At 37.0% G+C, this 22,472-nt stretch overlaps 2 protein-coding genes and 1 long non-coding RNA gene across 3 annotated transcripts; 1 reads left to right on the forward strand and 2 right to left on the reverse strand.

The window, feature by feature from the left end:
* Nucleotides 1-3,091: 3,091 nt before the first annotated feature.
* Nucleotides 3,092-3,974, forward strand: LOC141819121 (uncharacterized). Its single transcript, XM_074706485.1, has 2 exons — nucleotides 3,092-3,832; nucleotides 3,940-3,974. Exons 1-2 carry the CDS (start codon nucleotides 3,241-3,243, stop codon nucleotides 3,972-3,974), a joined length of 627 nt encoding a protein of 208 aa, XP_074562586.1. The 5' UTR covers nucleotides 3,092-3,240.
* A 14,532-nt stretch (nucleotides 3,975-18,506) lies between these two features.
* On the reverse strand, nucleotides 18,507-20,387 carry LOC141821810 (PLASMODESMATA CALLOSE-BINDING PROTEIN 2-like). Its single transcript, XM_074709179.1, has 4 exons — nucleotides 20,193-20,387; nucleotides 19,862-20,101; nucleotides 19,752-19,791; nucleotides 18,507-18,979 (listed from the first exon to the last, which is right to left on the reverse strand). Exons 1-4 carry the CDS (start codon nucleotides 20,245-20,247, stop codon nucleotides 18,736-18,738), a joined length of 579 nt encoding a protein of 192 aa, XP_074565280.1. The 5' UTR covers nucleotides 20,248-20,387; the 3' UTR covers nucleotides 18,507-18,735.
* Nucleotides 20,388-20,654: 267 nt separating this feature from the next.
* LOC141821811 (uncharacterized) lies at nucleotides 20,655-21,703 on the reverse strand. The gene is made up of 3 exons (XR_012601221.1): nucleotides 21,570-21,703; nucleotides 21,250-21,485; nucleotides 20,655-21,139 (listed from the first exon to the last, which is right to left on the reverse strand). It is a non-coding gene; the product is annotated as an uncharacterized LOC141821811 (long non-coding RNA).
* Between the last annotated feature and the right edge of the window lie 769 nt (nucleotides 21,704-22,472).

Consider the following 22,472-nt stretch of genomic DNA (forward strand, 5'->3'; position numbering starts at 1 on the left):
CCTGCAGTCTTCGGAAGAGAAACAGACGACAAGGAGGAAAGACAAGCAAAATAGGAAGGAGAAACACGATGATAACTCAAAGAAACATAATGAGGAGAAGGATTACGAGTGGAACGCATACCTTTCCGAAATGCAATGGGAATATCAGACTCAGGAGATGGGACCAGAGGACGAGATGAAAGACTTAGCTCCAAAGATGTGTCCATGACAGTGTCAGTGGTGGTCGGCGGCAAAGCAGGATGAGGACGACGCTGATAAACCTGCAATGGAGGAGATGTCTCCGGAGGTGACAGAGACTCCTCCGGAGGATAAAAGATAGTCATTGGTGCAGGCGTAGAAGGAGAAAACTCCGACGGAGATCCATTAGGCCCAAAAAATAAAACTGAATCAAAGAACGTGACATCAGCAGAGATGAAGTACCGATGGAGAGTAGGGGAATAACACTTGTACCCTTTCTGAGACCGTGGGTACCCAAGGAAGACACATTTATGAGACCAGGAGAGAGTTTGTCAATGCCAGGATCGAGAGCATGAGCAAAACATATAGAACCAAAGACCTTAGGTGGTAAAGGATGAAGAGACTGATGAGGATAAAGAACATGATGAGGTATTTGACCTTGTAGAGTGGAGGAAGGCATGCGATTAATGAGATAGCACGCAGTAAGTACAACGTCACCCCAAAACTGAAGAGGAACATGAGAATGGAGAAGAAGAGTCCGAGTGGTCTCAACAAAGATGGTAATTCTTGCATTCAGCAACTCCATTCTGTTGAGGGGTATGAGGATAAGACATCTGATGCAACACACCATGAAATGCCAAGAAGGTCTGAAATGGAGTAGATAGATACTCACGTGCATTATCACTCTGCAAGGTTTGAAGAGAAATACCAAATTGAATTTTAATTTCATAGAAAAAAGATTGAAAAAGAGAAAACAACTTCGAACGATCCTTCATCAGATATAACCAAGTGCAAAGGAAAAAATCGTCTATAAAGGTAACAAAATATCGTGACCCCAATGTAGAAGAAATACGACTCGGACCCTAAATATCGAAATGAACCAAAGCAAAAGGTGATGTAGCCCGACTCACAGTGCGAGGAGAAAAAGAACTACGAACATGCTTTCCTAATTGACATGACTCACAAGATAGAGATTTTAAGTGGGAAAGACCAGGATGAAATTGTTTCAACTTATCAAGACCAGAATATCCCAACTGAGCATGAATAAGAAGGGGAGATGCCGCCGCCGAACCAACAAGAGAGGACTGTTGAAGCAGATATAGACCATGAGACTCATATCCGAAGTCAATCACCCTCCCCGTACTTCCGGTCCTATAAGGAAATAGAAGATTGTAAATAAACGAGATGACACAATCAAGAGACCAAGTAAGCTGACTGATTGATAATAAATTAAAGGGAGCACCGGGAAAGAACATTATAAATAGAAAGAGACGGAGAAGGATGAACAATACCAACATCTTGAGACTGAATTTGAGCACCATTTGCCATGGTGACAAAGGGTAAATAACCATAAGTAGATAGAGAAGAAAAAAGAGATTTATTACCAGTGATATGATCTATTGACTATAAAATTATATTTATTAGAATAAGTCTCGTAGAATAGGTCCATAAAACTCCTACATAAATAGGGACTTGTATTTGATAATGAAATAAGATTTCTTAAGTTATTTTGACAACATGGTATCAGAGCCCAAAAATTAGGTTTTCTATTTTTTTTTTCTCTGCGCCGACTTCATTCCTCACGCGAGCGCGACGCCCACGTTCTTTCTCTTTGCTGCCGCAATCTTTCTACTCGTGCGCTTCGTCTCCGGCGACGGACAAGAAGGAGAAGGCAGGGGCCATGTGGATCGGAAGGCGAAGGCGTTCATCCATAGATTTCCTGTTAGATATTTATTATCTAACTAATAATTGATCTTAAAATTAAAAGAAAAATAACTTAAAACTAAAAGTAACTTCATGTAATTGAAGTTACTAATTAAATGAAACTTATCTATATATTATAATAATTATTATTAGTAACGGATGTAAATAATAATAATTATTATAACCGATGCATGATGGATGCACGGAAATAATGAAAGCATACATATATTGGTCCTCTCTCTGCCTATAAATAGAAGATATCATAATGATCCATCACGAAAAAATATTGAGTGTCTTCGGAAAGAAAGGAAAGAAGAGAGAAATCAATATATGCAAAATAATTGCATTGCAATGGCTTCTTCATCAAGCTCAGGTATGTAAAACATATAGATTTCAAGATCCGTTTCATTAAATAAATATTTAATGATAATTGTAAAATTAACATGTGGTATCAGAGCTTTCGTTAAGAAATCTATATGTTTTCATATATAAATTTATTATGTTGAATTATAAATTAATAGATACATTAATGATATTTAGTATCTATAATTGATTATATAATCTCATAACTAAATGAAATGAAATATTCCGCACATTAATCTTTTATTATAAATAATTATTAAATGATGTATGACACAATGTATATATAAATTTAAATACTGATTTATTACTGTTTATAAATTCAGCTAATGATTATAATATACATGTATGCTTTTAAATTAAGATAATTTATGCTTATGATATAAATATATACATGATTTTATATTAATTATGATAGTTTGTGATCACCAAAGTGACCAAAACTAGAATAATTAATTGATATGCATATAATAATAATTTATTTATCATATTTATAAAAATGCCTATTAAAAAAATGATAAATAAATAAGATTCATTGATCATTAAAATTATGAATTTTCCCAAAGGAAAATTAATTTTTATGATTAGTGATATAAACGAAGAAAATTAAAATTCTTAAACCAAATATATTTTGTTTATCCAAAGATGACATATGTATTTGATTAAAGATTTTAATTTCTTAATAATGTTAGAAGGCATTTAATTTTTGATAATATATTGTAATATTAACCCAAAGGTATATTACAATATATTCTAATGTTTTATCTGAATCTGTATATCTTATTTGCAGCAATTTCTCTTCATTCACAAGCTTCTTCTGTTACCGTATTTAATGGTTTGAATTTCTCTGAATGGAGCGAGCAAGTCAATTTTCATTTAGGAGTATTAGATCTTGACTTTGCACTATTAAAAGAAAAACCCACTGCTATTACTGATTCAAGTAGTGAGGAAGAGAAATCCAAATATAAAATATGGGAACGGTCTAACAGATTAAGCCTTATGTTTATGCGAATGACTATCGCAAACAATATTAAGACTACCATTCCACAAACAGAAAATGCAAAGGAATATTTAAAGTTTGTGGAAGAACGTTTTCGTTCTGCTGATAAGTCACTCGCTGGTACATTAATGGCACAACTCACGACTATAAAGTTTGATGGATCGTGTAGTATGCAAGAACATACCATTGAGATGACTAATATTGTGGCAAGATTAAAGTCTTTAGGAATGGCTGTGGATGACTCCTTCTTGGTTCAGTTTATTCTGAATTCATTGCCTCCTCAATATAGTGCTTTTCAAATTAACTATAACACTATTAAGGAAAAGTGGAATGTTAATGAATTGATAAGCAAACTTATTCAAGAGGAAAATAGGCTTAAGAATTTGGGAAGTCATTCCATCAACCTCACTACTCAAGGAGCTATTAAAGCACCAAAAGCAAAAGCCAAAAGTTTTAAGAAAAAGACAAGGCCTATTAAAGCTTCTCAGGCTGATAAGAAGGAACACAATAACGATAAATGTCATTTCTGTAAGAAAGAAGGGCATTATCAAAAGGATTGTCCTAAACGCAAGGCTTGGTTCGAAAAGAAAGGTATATTAAAAACTTATGTTTGTTTCGAATCAAACTTGATTGATGTTCCTCATAATACTTGGTGGCTTGATTCTGGTGCTACTACTCATGTATCTAATATGATGCAGGGATTCCTTACAATCCAAACCACAAACCAAACTGACAATTTCCTGTATATGGGAAATCGTATGAAGGCTCCAATTGAAGGCATAGGGACTTATCGTTTGGTCTTAGATACTGGCTATCATTTAGACCTATTACAGACTCTTTATGTACCTTCAATTTCTAGGAACCTTATTTCTCTATCAAAACTTGATGTTTGTGGTTTTGATTTTAATTTTGGAAAATGTAGTTTTAATTTATATAAGAATTCAAGACTTATTGGTTCTGGAGTTCTTATTGATGGTTTATATAAATTAAAACTTGATAATAAATTTGCTGAATCCTTACTTACTGTGCATCAAAATATTGGAATTAAGCGTAATATGCTTAATGAAAGTTCTGCTTTTTGTGGCATAAACGTTTGGGTCACATATCCAAAGAAAGAATAGAAAGATTGGTAAAGAATGGAATTCTACATAACATAGATTTTACTGATCTTGGTTTATGTGTGGATTGTATTAAAGGAAAACAAACCAGACATAATAAGAAAGGAGCCACGAGAAGCACTCAGCTTCTTGAAATAATACACACTGATGTATGTGGACCTTTTGATACTTCATCTTTTGGTGGAGAAAAGTATTTTATCACCTTTATCGATGATTTTTCACGTTATGGATATGTCTATTTGCTTAAAGAAAAATCTCAAGCAGTAGATGCTTTTGAAATCTACATTAATGAGGTTGAAAGGCAATTAGATAAGAAAGTGAAAATTGTAAGGTCTGATAGAGGAGGTGAATATTATGGGAAATATGATGAAACAGGACAACATCCAGGTCCATTTGCAAAACTTCTTGAAAAACATGGCATATGTGCACAATATACTATGCCATATACACCTCAACAAAATGGTGTAGCGGAAAGGCGTAACCGCACATTAATGGATATGGTTAGGAGTATGATGAGTAATTCATCATTACCCAAATCATTGTGGATGTATGCTTTAAAAACAGCAATGTACTTGCTTAATAGGGTTCCTAGTAAGGCAGTTCCAAAAACTCCTTTTGAGTTGTGGACAAATAGGAATCCTAGTTTAAGACACTTGCATGTTTGGGGTTGTCTGGCAGAAGCAAGAATTTATAATCCGCATGAAAGAAAGTTAGATTCTCGAACAGTTAGTGGTTACTTTATTGGTTACCCAGAGAAATCTAAAGGATATATATTTTATTGTCCTAATCATAATCCAAGAATAATAGAAACTGGTAATGCAAAATTTCTTGAAAATGGTGAAGTTAGTGGGAGTGATAAACAACGAAATGTGGATATAAAGGAAGTTAAGGTAAATATTCCTTTATCTATTAATATTCCTTCATCCAGTGTTGTTCCAAAAGTTGTTCCAGTTGTTGAAGAACGTTATATCAACACTGAACAACATGATGAAGAAGCTAACTCACAAAAATCTGATACAAATGAGTTACAAGAAATAGCATTGAGAAGATCTCAAAGAATAAGAAGAGCTGCTATTTCAAATGATTATGAAACTTATTTGCAAGAATCAGATTTTGAAATTTATAAAGATCCAATTTCATTTTCACAAGCCATAGAAGGTATAGAGTCAGAAAAATGGATTAATGCAATGAAAGAAGAATTGCAATCCATGTATGAAAATGATGTTTGGGATATCGTTCAATTGCCAGAAGGTTCTAAACGAGTTGGATGCAAATGGGTTTTTAAGACCAAGCGTGACTCGAATGGTAATATTGAACGATATAAAGCTAGACTTGTTGCTAAAGGATACACTCAACAAGATGACATTGATTATAAAGAGACATTTTCACCTGTCTCAAAGAAAGACTCGTTACGTATTATTATGGCACTGGTGGCTCATTATGATTTAGAGTTACACCAGATGGATGTGAAAACAGCCTTTCTGAATGGAAATCTTGAAGAAAATGTATATATGGACCAACCTGAAGGTTTTTTAATCGAAGGAAAAGGTCATCTAGTGTGTAAACTTAAGAAATCAATATATGGACTTAAACAAGCTTCTAGACAATGGTATATTAAGTTTAATGATACCATCACATCTTTTGGTTTTGAAGAAAATGTTGTTGATCATTGCATATACCAAAAGATCAGTGGGAGCAAAATTATACTTTTAGTCTTATATGTTGATGATATCTTACTTGCTACTAATGATTTGGGCATGTTGCATAAGACAAAAGAATTTCTCTCAAAGAATTTTGAAATGAAAGATATGGGCGAGGCATCCTGTGTGATCGGAATTGAAATATTTCGTGATAGATCACAAGGACTGTTGGGATTGTCTCAAAAAGCTTATATTGAAAGAATTCTAGAAAGATTTAATATGGAAAAATGTTCTGCTGGAATTGCTCCAATTCAAAAAGGGGACAAATTTAGTCTTATGCAATGTCCAAAGAATGATATAGAACGAAAACAAATGGATTCAATTCCATATGCTTCTGTTGTAGGAAGTCTAATGTATGTGCAAACCTGTACAAGACCGGATATTAGTTTTGCTGTTGGAATGCTCGGCAGATATCAAAGTAATCCAGGAATTGATCATTGGAAAGCTGCTAAGAAAGTTTTAAGGTATCTTCAAGGCACCAAGAATTACATGCTCATGTATAGAAAAACTAATCACTTGGAAGTGATTGGTTACTCAGATTCAGATTTTGCGGGATGCATTGACAGTAGAAAGTCCACTTTTGGTTATTTGTTTCTTCTTGGAGAAGGAGCAATATCATGGAAAAGTGCTAAACAATCTGTCATTGCCTTATCCACAATGGAAGCAGAGTTTGTGGCATGTTTTGAAGCCACAATCCATGCATTATGGCTGCGAAATTTTATTTCAGGACTTGGAGTTGTCGACACTATTGCCAAGCCGCTGAAAATTTATTGTGATAATTCCGCAGCAGTATTCTTCTCTAAAAATGACAAATATTCAAGAGGTGCCAAGCATATGGAATTAAAATATTTTGTCGTTAAAGAAGAAGTTCAGAAACAAAGAGTGTCTATTGATTATATTAGAACGGATCTTATGATTGCAGATCCGTTAACTAAAGGTTTACAACCAAAGATATTTAAAGAACATGTACATCGAATGGGTCTTGGTTATCCCTTTGAATGATATATTAAGTTGACACTTTGATATCACTTATGTGTTTCTGATATATAGTTTCTAGTTATGATGTGCACATTACTGTGTTATAACATGAATTGTCTAGAAACATTATTGTGGACCATTATGAAATTATATGTTCATTTATAGACCTAGTATGATAGAATGCTGGTGTTTGTGGTATATAGAAGGAAGTATGTTATATAATGTACAACCGCTATAACCCACATTTAGTATTCTATTATATTAAGGTAATTATGATGTCTTAAGAGGATGAGTTTTTGATGCTTAAAGTTATAATGCATCATACTTGTATTTTAAGTTTTAATTTTAGACCAAGTGGGAGAATGTTAGATAATTTTATTATCTAACTAATAATTGATCTTAAAATTAAAAGAAAAATAACGTAAAACTAAATGTAACTTCATGCAATGGAAGTTACTAATTAAGTAAAACTCATCTATATATATTATAATAATTATTATTAGTAACGGATGTAAATAATAATAATTATTATAACCGATGCATGATGGATGCACGGAAATAATGAAAGCATACATATATTGGTCCTCTCTCTGCCTATAAATAGAAGATATATAATGATCCATCACGAAAAATATTGAGTGTCTTCGGAAAGAAAGGAAAGAAGAGAGAAATTAATATATGCAAAATAATTGCATTGCAATGGCTTCTTCATCAAGCTCAGGTATGTAAAACATATAGATTTCAAGATCCGTTTCATTAAATAAATATTTAATGATAATTGTAAAATTAACAAGCCGGGTCATACAAAATTTGAGTGCAGAAAGTTTCAGTACAAAAATCAGCAAAAACATCGGGCTCATATTACATCCACTAATGATACCTCTGATAAATCAGCGCTTGTCTCTGCAGAAGAATTTGCCAAGTTCTCTCAATATCAGGATTCACTTATGTTTTCATCTTCCTCTATCACTACTATTGCTGATTCAGATAACCACAATACATGCCTTGTTTCCTCATCTTCTAAGTGGGTCATTGATTCTGGTACCACAGATCATATGACAGGTAGTCCTAGTCTCTTTTCAACTTTCACGCACAAATCCAACACTCCTATTGTTACCTTAGCTGATGGGTCTTCATCTTGCGTTCGTGGGTCTGGCACTGTCAATCCCACTCCTTTGCTTTCCTTGTCTTCTATCTTACATTTACCTAATTTATCCTTTAATTTGCTCTATGTTAGTCAATTAACTCGCAATCTTAACTGTTGCATCTCATTCTTTCCCGATCATTGTTTAGTTCAGGATCTTTTGACGAGGAAGACTATTGGTAAAGGACATGAAAATAGAGGTCTCTACATTCTTGATTCACCTACCCTAAGATCTCTCGTTTGTTCAGGTGAAAATTCTCCTTTTGAGGCTCATTGTAGGTTAGGGCATCAATCTCTTCTATTGCTCAAGAAACTCTGTCCACAATATAGTAGCATATCTTCATTAAATTGTAAGTCATGTCAGTTTGCAAAGCATCACCATCTTAGTTCAAGTCCAAGGATAAATAAACGTGCTATTAGTCCTTTTGAGTTAGTTCATTTTGATATTTGGGGTCCTTGTCCTATTCTGTCTAAACCTGGTTTTAGGTATTGTCACTTTTGTGGATGATTATTCTCGTGTAACTTGATTATACTTAATGAAAAATCGTTCTGAGTTATTTTCTCTATTTTCTGCTTTTTGTGCTGAAATCAAAACTCAGTTCAATATGTCCATCCGTACTTTACGAAGTGACAATGCCAAAGAATATACATCCAGTCTATTTCAATCTTATATGAGTCAGAATGACAAACTTTATGAAACCTTTTGTATTGATACTCCATCCCAGAATGGTGTGGCTGAACGTAAGAATAGACATCTTCTTGAAACAGCACGAGCTCTTTTATTTCAAATGAATGTTCCCAAGTCTTTTTGGGCAGACGCGGTTTCTACTGCATCTTTTCTTATTAACCGTATGTCATCCTCTGTTCTTCATGGTGAGATTCCTTACAAAATGTTATTTCCTAACAAGTCATTATTTCCTGTTAATCCTAGGATATTTGGTAGCACTTGTTTTGTTCGGGATGTCCGTCCACAAGTTACTAAATTAGACTACAAATCTTTGAAATGTATTTTCCTTGGTTATTCTCTTCTTCAAAAGGATTATAGGTGCTATTGTCCTAGTATTAATAAATATCTTGTTTCAATCGATGTTACTTTCATGGAAGACACACCTTATTTCACATCCTCATATATCCCGATTTCTCAAAAGGAAGATGATGATTTATTGGTATATTCTGTTACATCCTCTACACCTGTCTCAGAACCAACTCTTGCCAAACCTCCTATTATTGAAATATACTCTAGGCGTTGACCTCCTGATTCATGTCCTGCACCTACTACTTCGTCATCAAATCCAATTCCAAATGATGATCTTCCTATTGCATTACGAAAAGGTAACCGCCAGTGTACTTATCCTATTTCTTCGTTTGTTTCTAATAATGGCTTGTCGTCCTTTTCTTGTTCTTTTATTGCTTCACTTGACTCTATTTCTGTTCCTAAAACTGTCCGTGAGACCTTATCTCATCACGGTTGGCGAAATGCAATGATAGAGGAAATGAAAGCCTTGGATGATAATGATACTTGGGACTTGGTTGATCTACCTCCAGGAAAACAAGCTATTGGATGCAAATAGATATTTAATGTTAAAGTCAATCCAGATGGGTCAGTTGCCAGACTAAAAGCTCATCTTATTGCTAAGGGTTATGCTCAAACATATGGTGTGGATTATTTTGATACTTTTTCTCCTGTTGAAAAGTTGACATCTGTTCGGTTATTTATTTCTCTTGCTGCTACTCATCATTGGCCTTTACATCAACTTGATATCAAGAATGCTTTTCTTCATGGTGATCTTCAAGAGGAGGTGTATATGGAGCAACCTCCTAGTTTTGTTGCTCAGGGGAGATGGGGCGAGTTTGTCGTCTTCGAAAAACTTTATATGGGTTGAAACAAAGTCCACGTGCTTGGTTTGGAAAATTTAGTCAGGTTATTGAAAAGTTTGGTATGAAGAAAAGCAAGTCTGATCATTCTGTGTTCTACAAGTAGTCAGGAACTGGTGTTATTCTGTTAGTCGTATATGTGGATGATATTGTGATTACTGGTAGTGATACTACAGGAATTTCATCTCTCAAATCTTTTCATTCTCACTTAGTTTCATACAAAAGATTTAGGCGTGCTAAAGTATTTCTTAGGTGTTGAAGTTATGAGGAGTAAAAATGATATATTTCTATCTCAGAGGAAATATGTTTTTGACTTATTAACTGAGACGGGAAAGTTAGGGGCAAAACCTTGTAGTACTCCAATAACTCAAAACGTGGATCTTACAATAGATGGAGAATTATTTGAACATCCAGAGAGATATCGAAGGTTGGTTGGAAAATTGAATTATCTTACCTTGACTCGTCCAGATATTGCATATTCGGTTAGTGTTGTTAGTCAGTATATGTCATCTCCAACGGTTCACCATTAGGTAGCATTAGAACAAATTTTATGTTACTTGAAGGGCGCACCCGGACGAGATATTGTATATAAAAATCATGGGCACACTCATATTGAATGTTTTTCAGATGCAGATTAGGCAGGTTCTAAAATGGATAGGAGGTCTACTTCAGGTTATTGTATCTTTGTTGGAGGAAATTTAATATCATGGAAGAGTAAAAAGCAAAAGGTTGTGTCGCGATCTAGTGCAGAATCAGAATACAGGGCTATGGCACAGTCTGTGTGTGAAATAATGTGGATATATCAACTGTTGACTGAAGTAGGACTCAAAATTTCAATACCAGCAAGACTATGGTGTAATAATCAAGCTGCTATTCACATTGCATCAAATCCCGTATTCCATGAACGGACTAAGCACATTGAAATTGATTGTCATTTTGTTCGTGAGAAAATTCAACAAGGCTTGATCACTACATGATATATAAAAACTGGAGAACAATTGGGGGACATCTTTACAAAAGCTTTAAATGGAATCCGAGTTGATTATCTTTGTAACAAGTTGGGCATGATTAATATCTATGCTCCAACTTGAGGGGGAGTATTGACTATAAAATTATATTTATTAGAATAAGTCTCGTAGAATAGGTCCATAAAACTCTTATATAAATAGGGACTTGAATTTGATAATGAAATAAGATTTCTTAAGTTATTTTGACAACATGATCGATAGTCCCGGAATCAAAAACTCAAGGATTCGAAGAGTGAGATATGCCAGCAAAGGAATTATCAGTGAGTGCAACAACAATAGGGGAATCAGAGACCTTTCGATCCTCATACCATTTCAAAAATTTGTCATAGGAAGGCGATGGGGTCGGATCTGGTGGCAACTGTGAAGTGGAAGCTGAAGGAGCGATAGAACTCTAGACGATCTGCGCAACAAGTAGAGGTTGACCATGTAGACTCCAACATTTATCAATTGTGTGTCCAGGTCGATGGCAATAATCACACCAAGGGCATCCTTTGCCACCCTTACGAGGTGGAGGTATGTTATTGTTTCGAGAGATCAAAGCTGATGAGACCAAACCTGCATGAACCACCATTTTCACAAATCTTCAGATCTGGACGAAGTATAAGAGACGATTCAAGGGTGGCAGCACTTGCGGGCTTCGGAGAGGCGCAGGAAAAGATCTGCTCTACTATAGCCCTCTGCGGGAGAAGCAGAGGACGGCTAGAAGGATCAGGAGATCAAGTGGGACTTCATTAAAGTTGGTTCAGTCAGATAGGCTGCTTCAGTCGGATTCACGTCGGGTTCACCACACTTCCACTGCGCCAACAGAATCAAGAGACGCTACTGGCAAGCGGCGTCATGGCTCCAGAGAAGAAGCGGCACGTCGCTTGCTGGGAAGAAGAAGCGAAAGAGGCGGCGCGTGTTAGATTTGAGAGGTGTTCTAAAGCAATCGCCTTACGGTTATACTATTTATTGGATGAATAGAAATTCACTATTTGAGTGCACATACCATATGTGTTTAATTGAATCTTAAACTCAAATACTGAATATCCGCAATACAATTCATAGTATGAAAGAATTTGTGATTGGATCACAACTCATGAGCATCTCTACATGTGCAATTATGAATGTATTGAAATTATCTCTAGTCGAGGAATTGATGAGCACGGACGTCATCGATTCTGTTGAGACTTGCACGTTTAGACTCCTTGGTTAGCTAAACAGTTGATCTCACTGCTGGAGACATTGGATGTTGAGAGTTAAACGTGGATGCTGATTAAAGGTAACTAGTTCATTGGAGTGACCTGTCTTGAGACTTCATATGGTTCGATACATATGTCAGTTGAAATCTCAATGTAGCTTAAGTGCGAGTTTCCTTTGACTTGCGGTATTCAAGTCACCTTGATCATGGAGGCTTATACTTTGACATCTTAAGCAAGCATCTCCGAGGAGGTGTAGACCCGAGATGATTGGATATAAGTTGAAGTGCCTGAAGGTGTTTGAATAGCCCACAGAGGATTCACCGCTCCTTGGAAAAAGAAGACGTATACTTTGCGGCCGCTTGTCAGGATTGTTACTAAAAGTCTTTGGCCAAAGCATTACATGTTAAGAGTATAGTACTATTGGACACATGTATAAGTAACTTGAATCCACAAGACAAGAAAACAGCTTAGGCTAAGTATGACGTAGTCAGCCTAGTAGGGATCGACACATAGACCATGTCCTGAACCAGGCGGGTATAAGACGGTGAAAGGAACAAGGCACGATTCAGTGTAGCTGCTGAAGGGTTTAGAAATTGTTCTGGAATCAATTGTTGATTTTCCGGTCAATTAGGGATCATCTACTAGGTGTCACTCATGATCATTCTGTAATTAATAGTTAATTACGGACGGCTAACATAACCGAGAACCTAATGGGTCACACGCACTACAAGTTCTCCGAAGGACTTAAAACGAATTTGAGAATTGAATTCTCAAAACAGAGAAATAAAATCTGGTTAGACCAGACAAAGGACAAAATGATGGAATTCATCTTACGAACACAAAATGAACGAATCTGATTTTATTCAAATTAGAGGCCGTTTAGTTAGTGAACCAAATAATTCAGTTTTGGACCAAAATTGAACCAACTTAGTTTAGTTTACGATTGAAGAGATTTTGGCAAAACGGATGTGATGAGAAGCTTCGTCTTGTGAAGATGAATCGAACAAAATTGGTTTGGGTCAAATCGGAATTCGTTTGGTTAATGAACCGAGCGAATCAAGTTTAAACTTGATTTGCTACAGTAAACCTAATTACCCGGTTTGGTTCAGCTTGGTTTAAGATTCTCCGGTTCAGGCTAGGTTTGCCGGTTCACCCTTTTCCTCCAGTTCACTGCAGCCAACCTTAGTTTCTCAGCTACGATAAAACAGGGCAATGCCCTGTTCATCTTGCGTGCGAGAGGAGCGCCGCCCTCTCCAACCTCTAGGTGAAGGTACCGAGAACCTTAGTGGATCTTCCCCCTCCGTGCGCCGTTGGTTGCTCGTGCGAGACGGGGTTCTGCTGGCGCTGCTTCTCCGTTGGACTACAAGCCACGCTCATCGCGATTTTAGGGTTGTGCGGTTCTTCATCTTCTTCCCCGACAGTGCGCCACCGTCGCCGGTTGCAAACAGAGAAGAGAAGGTAGATTGGTTTCCCCTTGCGTGCTCTTCTTCTCCAGTTCAGTGCGCCGCCGTCGCCGGTTGCAAACAGAGAAGAGAAGGCTGGCTTGTTTCCCCCCTGCGTGCCGTCACCGGTTGCGTCCTCTGTATGGGGTTTTGTGGCTTGTGAGGCTGCCAGTGGTTGGTGATCAATCATCCACAGATTGAATTGGAGCTGCTGTATGGGGTTTTGTATTTTCAGTAATTGTCAGTATTGTTATCAAGGTTTACTGTCAAATTGTTGTAGAGATATGTGTTGATTGCTGTTATTGACCACTAGAGTATTTTTCTGTGATTGGAAACCGTTTCTAGTCATTAGAGAAGTCATGTGTCAATGTAAGGGCTATCAACAGGAAGCTTGTGAAGCATCCAGATAACTATTCCATCCTCATCGGAATAGTTTCGATTATTTGTCCGTTATCGGCGGTCAATTGTTGACCATCGAAAAACTAACTGAGAATATGATTCTCGGTGATAGTTAGAAAGCCCTGGAATGATCGCGACAAACGTTGTTACGTAGTTCTCGGAATAAGGCTTCTCTCGATTCGATCGTCGTTGATCATCGACTAGTACCGAAGACGATGACACGATTCCTGACTTCCGAAGCCGTCTAGACGGGAGCTTAGCGTGGATCACCAGTAGAGACGGGACTCGAACGAAGACTGCTCGATTGATTCAACACTGTTCAAACATCATCCACGAGGTACGGTTTAGAATAATTTATTATTCAGAAAATTTTAAATTCCTGTCATGCCTTGTACATGTTATTTCCTGCTATACATGCGTGTGTTGTTGTAATAATTAGCTGTAATTATTTATTTTATTTCCGCTGCACACGTTTGTAAAACGTGTAAACACGCGCATTGTACCGGGACGATCCCAAGAGCGCGTCGCTTGCTGGGAAGAAGAAGCGAAGGTGGTGCGCGATCCGAAGACGGCGTTGTAGCTCCGGAGAAATCCCAAAGCGAAGCCGGAGATCCGAAGCGGTGAGCAAAGGGAGAGGAGCTTACCGGTCGAACTGCCGGAGGAGGATCCAATCACCTGTGAAAGAGGGATCGCGAGAAAAGAAGTTGCAATCCGATCACGAAGCGGAAGAGGGATCACGAGAGAAAAAGTCACGATCCGGTCGAGCAAGGAAATCTCGACGCTCACGCAAAGGAGTCACTCGGTCGAAGCAAGGGACGACGTCGCGCTAGGATTCCACTCTTCTCGCAATAACGTGAAGGAGGAAATGGCGGCTAATCTTTTGCGGTCAGTAAAGACGGCAAACAGAAATGCACACGAGGAAAACACGTGGCGAACAAAGAGAGAAGAAAGAGGATTAGTTCGGGCGGATAACCCTAAACCTAGCCTCGCTCTGATACCATATAAAACAACATGGAATTTTGTTTTATTACAAGAAATAAGCCCCTATTTATACACGAATATAGGGACTTATTCTAAGAGAATTATTCTATAAAAAAGAAAAATGGAATATTTATCCCTAACAGAATATTTATCTCTAACAGAATATTATTCCTAAATATTCTAACAAGAATTATATTATATTTAATGTTTTTCGTATCACTAGAAAAATTCTTAATCGAAAAAAGAAAAGATTCTCTTGAATCAAGGGAAACAAAGAGGAAAGGGGAAAGACACTGATCAGTATTAAAAGGTAGTAAATTAAAAATCAATAAATGAAAGGGGAAACTAACCAATCAGTAGAAAGGAAGAAAAAAAAGGAAATAAGGGGAAAGAGGAAAGAAATTAGTAGGAAAGAAAAGGAATTAGTAGGGAACGAAATAAAGGGAATGAGATTAGAACAAAATAAAAAATGGGGAAAGGGGAAGAAAAAAAAAGTTGTCGATTGTAGTGGTCTGACCGCGGGCTCTTTATGAAGCGGCAGCAATTTCGCGAAGGCCTCGTGGTCAAGTGAAGTCACTGCGAGAGTGTTTGTAGCTAAGCAAGGTAGCCGCCAGGACGCCACGAGGCCACCATGACCTCACGGAGGCCTCGCGGCCTCGTGGCCTCACTTGGCCAATGCAAGCTCATGGAGGCCTCACAGCCATCTACGCTATTGGAGTTTTGGTGAGAAGAATCGCCTACTGCCCAACCCTAATCAGCTCGATGTTATCATTCCTTATCGATAAATTTTCTTTTTTTTTTACCTCTTTTGATTTTTGTTGACTCTATGTTGAATTCGGTGTTGTGTCTATTGGCAGACAAAATGACAAATTTTGCCTGTGCTAATCGACACACACAAAACTTTAAACCTTGATTGTAATATCCGATCTTCACTATCCATCCATTGAACTTGCTTCTTTCCATCAATGAACCAAACTCCAAATCTAACTAAACTGGTTGCTTAGGTAGGTTGCTTGGATGGCCTAGGCGGGCACCTACTTAGATTTTTAAAACACCTACCTAAAAGAGAACTATAGTGTAGGAGAAGTAGAGGCCTACTAAAACCTCCTAGGCAACCACCTATCTCACTAGTGTATCATATGTCTGCATAACATATGACAAGTGAGCCAACCAAGGATGCAAAACATTAAAAAAAACCTTTTGCATGCTAAGGTTTTAGACCTCATAAGGCTCTTTAAGGAAGCCTTATACATTGAAAACTATTTACAACCAAAAAAAAAAGGAAACAGAACAATATGGGCTCCAAACATCCAACCGGTATTCATCATGTGAATTTTTGAAGTGTCGACAGATCATTATGAATGTAATTTGTCATGTTATCACCACAAGTAATATAAGTGTTGATGAGGCAAGATGTTCTATGTCCTGCATAAACAATAAAATTGTGTTTATGACACTTTGAAATTCATTTGATTGATAAGAACTCTGATGGTCCTCTAGGGTCCTAATATGCATTACATAGTGAGCACCAAGGATTGCACTTCAATGCTGGTTGCAAAAATATATATATCAAATAGGAGACACATCACATAGTAGGATCCAAGTTTTCCAATCCTAAACATGCCAACTTCTTAAAAAAAAGTTGAATCAATGATCAAGAGTCATTTTAACTTGCACTTTGGCTCCAAAACAATTACCAAAACAATTACCAAAACAATATTCAGTAAAAAGTAAAATCAGAGTATTTGAGAACAAGTAAAACTAGTTGAATTTGCAGGGCTTACGTGTGTTCAGAATTCCTTTTGCAACGATGACAGGTGAATATTTGTTCCGAGAAGCCAATATCTCCACAAATCCCACACACTTTTGTCTGCGAGAGCAAGGGAATGCTATCATTTTTTAGGTCAACAAATGATGCATAGGAACCAGAGGAATAGAGATAGTTGGAATTCAAAACAGATAAACCGGTTTCGCCCGGCTAACACGTGACGCAGAATGCAAGTGGCTCCGAATTCGTCCGGCGATTTCGTAAACTCAAAAACAGTTGCATTCGGAACAAGAACAAGACCAAGACCACGCATACCAGAAACGAACAAAAAAAAATGAAGAAGACGGCCTCACCGCCCCCATTGTCGCCGGAGAAGGAAGCAAATCCGAGAGGTGTGAGCTAGGGCTACCGAGACACGACCAACCTCCGGTACTGGAATCGGCGACGGCTACGAATGCACCGACAAACGATGTACGACAGAGGCAACCTGACCTTTGAGCTCTCCCTCTCTCTTTCTCTTTGCAACTTTCCTTCCTGCAATAGTATGAAAAAATTTCATTCAATTTAAAAGCTCCTTTCTTTGACTCAAAATGTTCTGCCCACAATCATACCTCATCCAGCATGATGGTGCGGGAGGCACGGTATGCCACGTCATCACGAACCGCCGACTTACCCGTGGGTATTCCAGGAGATTGGTAAATAAGAGCGATTTTGTCGCTATTTGTGGCCACGATCGTACGGCTCGGGCAGCCAGCGGTGATCGCATGACTCGATGTGCAATAAGAATCAATTAAATTTTAAAATAATAATAATAATATCATAATAAAATAATAAACTAAGGATGAAATTTTGTAGTCAATTAAATAAAGTTGTTTGATTTTTTAAAAACAGAAATAAACCTTAAATATTTTTTAAAATATATAATAGTCCAAAGTCCGAACTGTAGTAAATATCAAAATTTCATTATTTGAAATATTCTTAACAAAAATGAATTCTTCTTGCTTATCTCGATTACTTATAATTCATAAAAATATGTAAATGATTATTTATTAAATATTAGGTATTATTAAAAAGCCATATTTAAAATTGCTGAATACATAAATAAATGCGCTCTATTTTTTAAATTTATCAATTGATGCATTTACTTCTTCTAAAATGTCTTTCTCCTAATATATTTCCCTAAATCATTTTTACAAAAGATTGATTGTTATTTTCAATTTAACTTCTTACAGATAATTATGAGGTCGACCATGTGAGATCGTTAGAATGACGAATTCCATTTTTTACAGAAAAAATTATCATTTTCAAAATTATCTTATTTAAAATCATATAATTTATGTATTTTTTACAATTATTCAATATTTTTACAAAATGTTGAATCATCAAACACTTTCTTTATAAGACTCAATATGATCCGGAATAAGAAGAAAAACATAATCTTGTAAAACACCATAATTACAATGGTATCGAATTATTGCACTCAATTGATATTACATTATGAAGAAAAATATATAAAAATGAATGAACAACTAATATTATTAATGAATCGATTAATCTTGAAAGTAATTGATCTGATGCTACCAAAATTTTTCACTAGCCACAAAATAAATTTGAAAAAATAGATAGTTCGTGACAGACAGTCCAACATCACAATTGATTCCTGATCAATGCAAGCATCCCCATATAGTACTAACTAGCTGACAATCAATACAAGGGGCCATATGTGAAGAACACTACAATTACATTGCCAGTACTCTCCCAATCCACAACACCCACCAACCACCCAAAAGGAATCAAAAGCCTTTTCTTTGCCACAAAACAACAAAATCCCTTGGATCCACACACCAACCATGAAGTCACGAACCACCTACCTTCTCAGTTCAGATGAAATTCTCAAGAGAGGCAAAGAGGGCAGTGAAGATGAAGAGGAGAGAAGGCATAATCAGCACTTTGTTTGGAAGCAGGGCTGCATCACTGGCATCAAAGCTCCCAGTGCCTGTGGGGACTACTCCGAACACCCCTCCAGTCCCTGTGGTGGTGTTGGGCGTGAATGAGCTAGAGTTTGTTGTGGAGCTTGTTGGCATGCTATTTGTGCCTTCTGGAGTGGTTGAGGAGCCTAAAGCACTGATGCCATGGAGTTAGAGCTGTTTTGATCGTTTCAAGCCATCTAAACGAAGAACATGCTCAAGAACTTTCAGGTTAATTTCCAAGATTACCACAAATATCTTTTTTCATAATTAGTTTATGATAAATAAAAAATATATTACATAGAATATAAATCTGATAATTTGAAATGAAAGAGAATATCAAATGTTTTTTTGTTGTACTTCTAAAATTTAAAGAGAAATTCTATAAAACAACGATATCTACTATGTTATATAAAATTGAATGTTGAATTATGACTCAAATACATGAGTAACGACGAGAATATTAAAATAGATGTGCGGATATACGAGGATAGACAAAATATAAAATAAAAATATTAGAGAGAAAGTCAGATTATATCTATTAAGGAAAACTCCGAGAGAGACACATTTAAAATGATAAATGATCAATAAATATTTTAATTACAGGATATGAAACTATGATAAATATGTATATCAAATAAATAAAAAGAAGATAAAAAATGACTTGATTAAAAATTATAAAATAAGATAAAATTTATTAAATATAGATAATAATATAATAGGGGATAGAGTCTAATGAAATAGAAGATTCATCTAGTAGGATAAAATTTAATTGTTGTTGTATAGTTAATTAATGATAAATCTAGATGAATTTTAATTATTCTTTTCAATTTTCTCATATTTGAAGCCTTTTGCTTCAAAGGAACAAAAGCTCTCACACCTAGCAATTTCTGACCAAAAGAAGGATAGAAAAAAAAAGAAGTAAATACCTGGGAGTTGCAGTGTAGCTGCAGCCATCTCCTGCAAGCCCTGAAGATGATGCATATGGATCAGAAGAAGAAAGTGAAGGAGATGCGTTGGGATTGAGTCACTCACTCACCAGGGTCAGTGGAGGAAAGCACAGCCGTGCCGCTAAAATCGCAGGCGTCCTGTGCCTGGCCCTTCCTCTGGTAGTAGCTGTTGGCAGCGTAGGAGCAGTGAGCGAGCACTGTGTTGGGATTGTAACAAGCTCCATTTTGAAGAATGGGAGTGCAGTCAGCTCCAGCTCCACAAGCGAAGTCCAGTGTCTTTTGCAGGGCAGGGGTGCTCATGTCAGATCTACAGACGCACCAAGCAGCATCTGAAAAGAAGAAGAAGAAAGGAAACATAATTTGACGAAAGAAGAGAGGATGACCATGGAGCTAGGGAATGCTAATGTAGAGGTTAACTACCTGAGGGGCTAAGAGTGGAGAGAGGAATGAGGAGGAGAAGTAAGAAGGCAGCCATGATTGGGAGGGCAAAGGGAAGAGAGATGGAGGAACCACCAAAGCTTGTTTTGTGCTGCTGTCTCGTGAAGAATAATGAACAATGGCAGTTGTAGCAACTATAATGCTCATGGGATTCAATATAATTAAAATTCTCTGTATATTTATCACAACATGTTCAGTTATAGCCCTACCTATTGTAACACCTAACTTACAGTTTGAGGGGCTCATAGACTAGATTTTCTTTCATTTTGGTGCTCGAACCTCTCAAGCGTTAGGTGGCTTAAGCACCCCCAACTCGACATCAAATGTTTGGCAGCCTGAGCATCTCTACTCGACATCAAGTGTTCAATAGCCCAAGCGACCTAGATCAACATTAGAGCGCTCAATGATTAATTCAAACACTCAGCATCTCTAGTGCTCGACAGACTTAGCACCTCGGTTTGGCACCTCAAGTCTACTCCGCTTGGGGTCATGCCCGGGCTTCATAGCCAACTAGACCCTCCGAGTGTCTCAGGCTTACTCCAACCTCTCACGATAGGCCTAGTCCCACTAGCCATGGCTATCCTTAGCTGTGGACCGCAGCAAGGTGTAGCCAAAATATAATGGAGTAGACATTTTGCAGGAACGAACTGTAGCAGGGATCAAACAGACCCAAATCATTACTGATCAAGCGCTGTCTTAGAGTCTGTATTGCAGCTATCCTCCTTAGGGAATTGACAACTACACAGATAAGAGGATCAGCCATATAAAACAGATAAAACCGCTAATGGTAGGGGATTCTGACTTTAAGTTTTTCTTATTTTATCTCAAACCTCCACCATTAGAGACTGATTGAAGCATTGGAGAAGCTTTGCCGAATAATTTTGATGCCCGTTGATGCGTGTTGATCCAAGAAGATCCATCTACATTATCTAAAAAAGATACTATATCAACGTCTAAGGTAACTGATGATGTATCAGTTACATATGTAACTGATAATGAGCTTATACTAAGTATAAATCCATGAGATGACACAGAGTACCTCAATCAAGTGACTGATCAGCGCCTCATTACAACAGACAATAATTGTAGCTTCTGAAAAGGCTAATTTAAAGCATCAGTTGAATTGTCCAGATTAGCCTGTCAATTGGCAAGGACAAGTGTGGTGATATTTTAGTTCTTGCCAAGGACCAAGTTGATGCATCAGTTGAATTGTCAGGATTAGCCTTTTCCATGAATTGATGGGGCATCTTCCACAGCTTCAGTTTCATCATGTACCTACTCAAAGAAGATATAAAAACAACCATAAAATTCACTCTAAATGATCTGCAAGATACACACCATATTGGTTAATAAACTAACCTTTCCCATCAATCTACAGGTAGGACAGATTCCAATCTAACTATGACATACTAGAGAAAAAGAATCACACCATCAGATTATACACACAGAAATTATGTTTCTTAGAAAAAGAATGAACACTGCACTGAACTTGAAGCACAAGTGCTATAAAAAGTCACCACCTTATGCTTTCCAAGCTTTGTTGAAACTTGGAGACAATCTTATGCCAAGGCATATTTGTTTTCACACACTTGCGTTTCTTTAGTCTCAAAATTATACCATGGTCAATGGTGTTGAGTAACAACGAGAGATGGTTCATTAGGTGATATTATTGGATGATGTCCCTAGTCCCTGAATGTTGTCAACTTTTTGTTCAACTACAAGACTATCTTCAATCCTTGTGGGTGGAGAAAGTACTGCTGCATGAAAGATTTTCCACTCCTTTGAGCATCAGACCAGGACGCAGCTATTAGAGGGAAAATCCCTGTGCACTTGCTGCCTCTCAAGGCAGTAGCAGTGGAATTTTTACCTAGGGGTTGCATATGAGTTTGGAGGTCATGCTGCCTTGTTGTAGATGTGTTGGGACTTTTTCTTCATTGTCGTTTGAGGCAAAGCTTCTTCACATTTGGCATTTTATCGCAATAAAACATGAGAAGCTATTTGAACTTTAGCACCGGGAGGATATATGGAGAGCGAACTGTACCTCTGATCGAATCTCTGATATATATTGAAGTACATCTGTGGAGTATGAAATATATCCTCTCGGCATGTTTCCCGTCAATTTATTTACCTATTTTGGTAGACAATGAAATTAGAAAAACTCAAGAAAAACACTGAATGAATCAAGTACCAATTCCAACTTTGAAAATGAATTGCCAACTTTGAAAATGAATTGCCAACTTTTCCTTGAAATGTAGATGAAAA

This window comes from Curcuma longa, chromosome 2 (genome assembly GCF_044706935.1).
Source record: "Curcuma longa cultivar G26 ecotype Majalengka, Jawa Barat chromosome 2, ITB_CL_G26_1.1, whole genome shotgun sequence".
In the NCBI taxonomy this organism is placed as follows: domain Eukaryota; kingdom Viridiplantae; phylum Streptophyta; class Magnoliopsida; order Zingiberales; family Zingiberaceae; genus Curcuma; species Curcuma longa.

Coding starts and splice junctions, on each gene's coding strand:
- LOC141821810 (XM_074709179.1), bottom strand. CDS start 20,247: ATGGCTGCCTTCTTACTTCTCCTCCTCATTCCTCTCTCCACTCTTAGC. Junction 20,102..20,192: donor CTCCACTCTTAGCCCCTCAG/GTAGTTAACCTC, acceptor TCTTCTTTTCAG/ATGCTGCTTGGTGCGTCTGT. Junction 18,980..19,751: donor AGCTACACTGCAACTCCCAG/GTATTTACTTCT, acceptor CCATGGCATCAG/TGCTTTAGGCTCCTCAACCA.
- LOC141819121 (XM_074706485.1), top strand. CDS start 3,241: ATGTTTATGCGAATGACTATCGCAAACAATATTAAGACTACCATTCCA. Junction 3,833..3,939: donor GGCTTGGTTCGAAAAGAAAG/GTATATTAAAAA, acceptor AATATGATGCAG/GGATTCCTTACAATCCAAAC.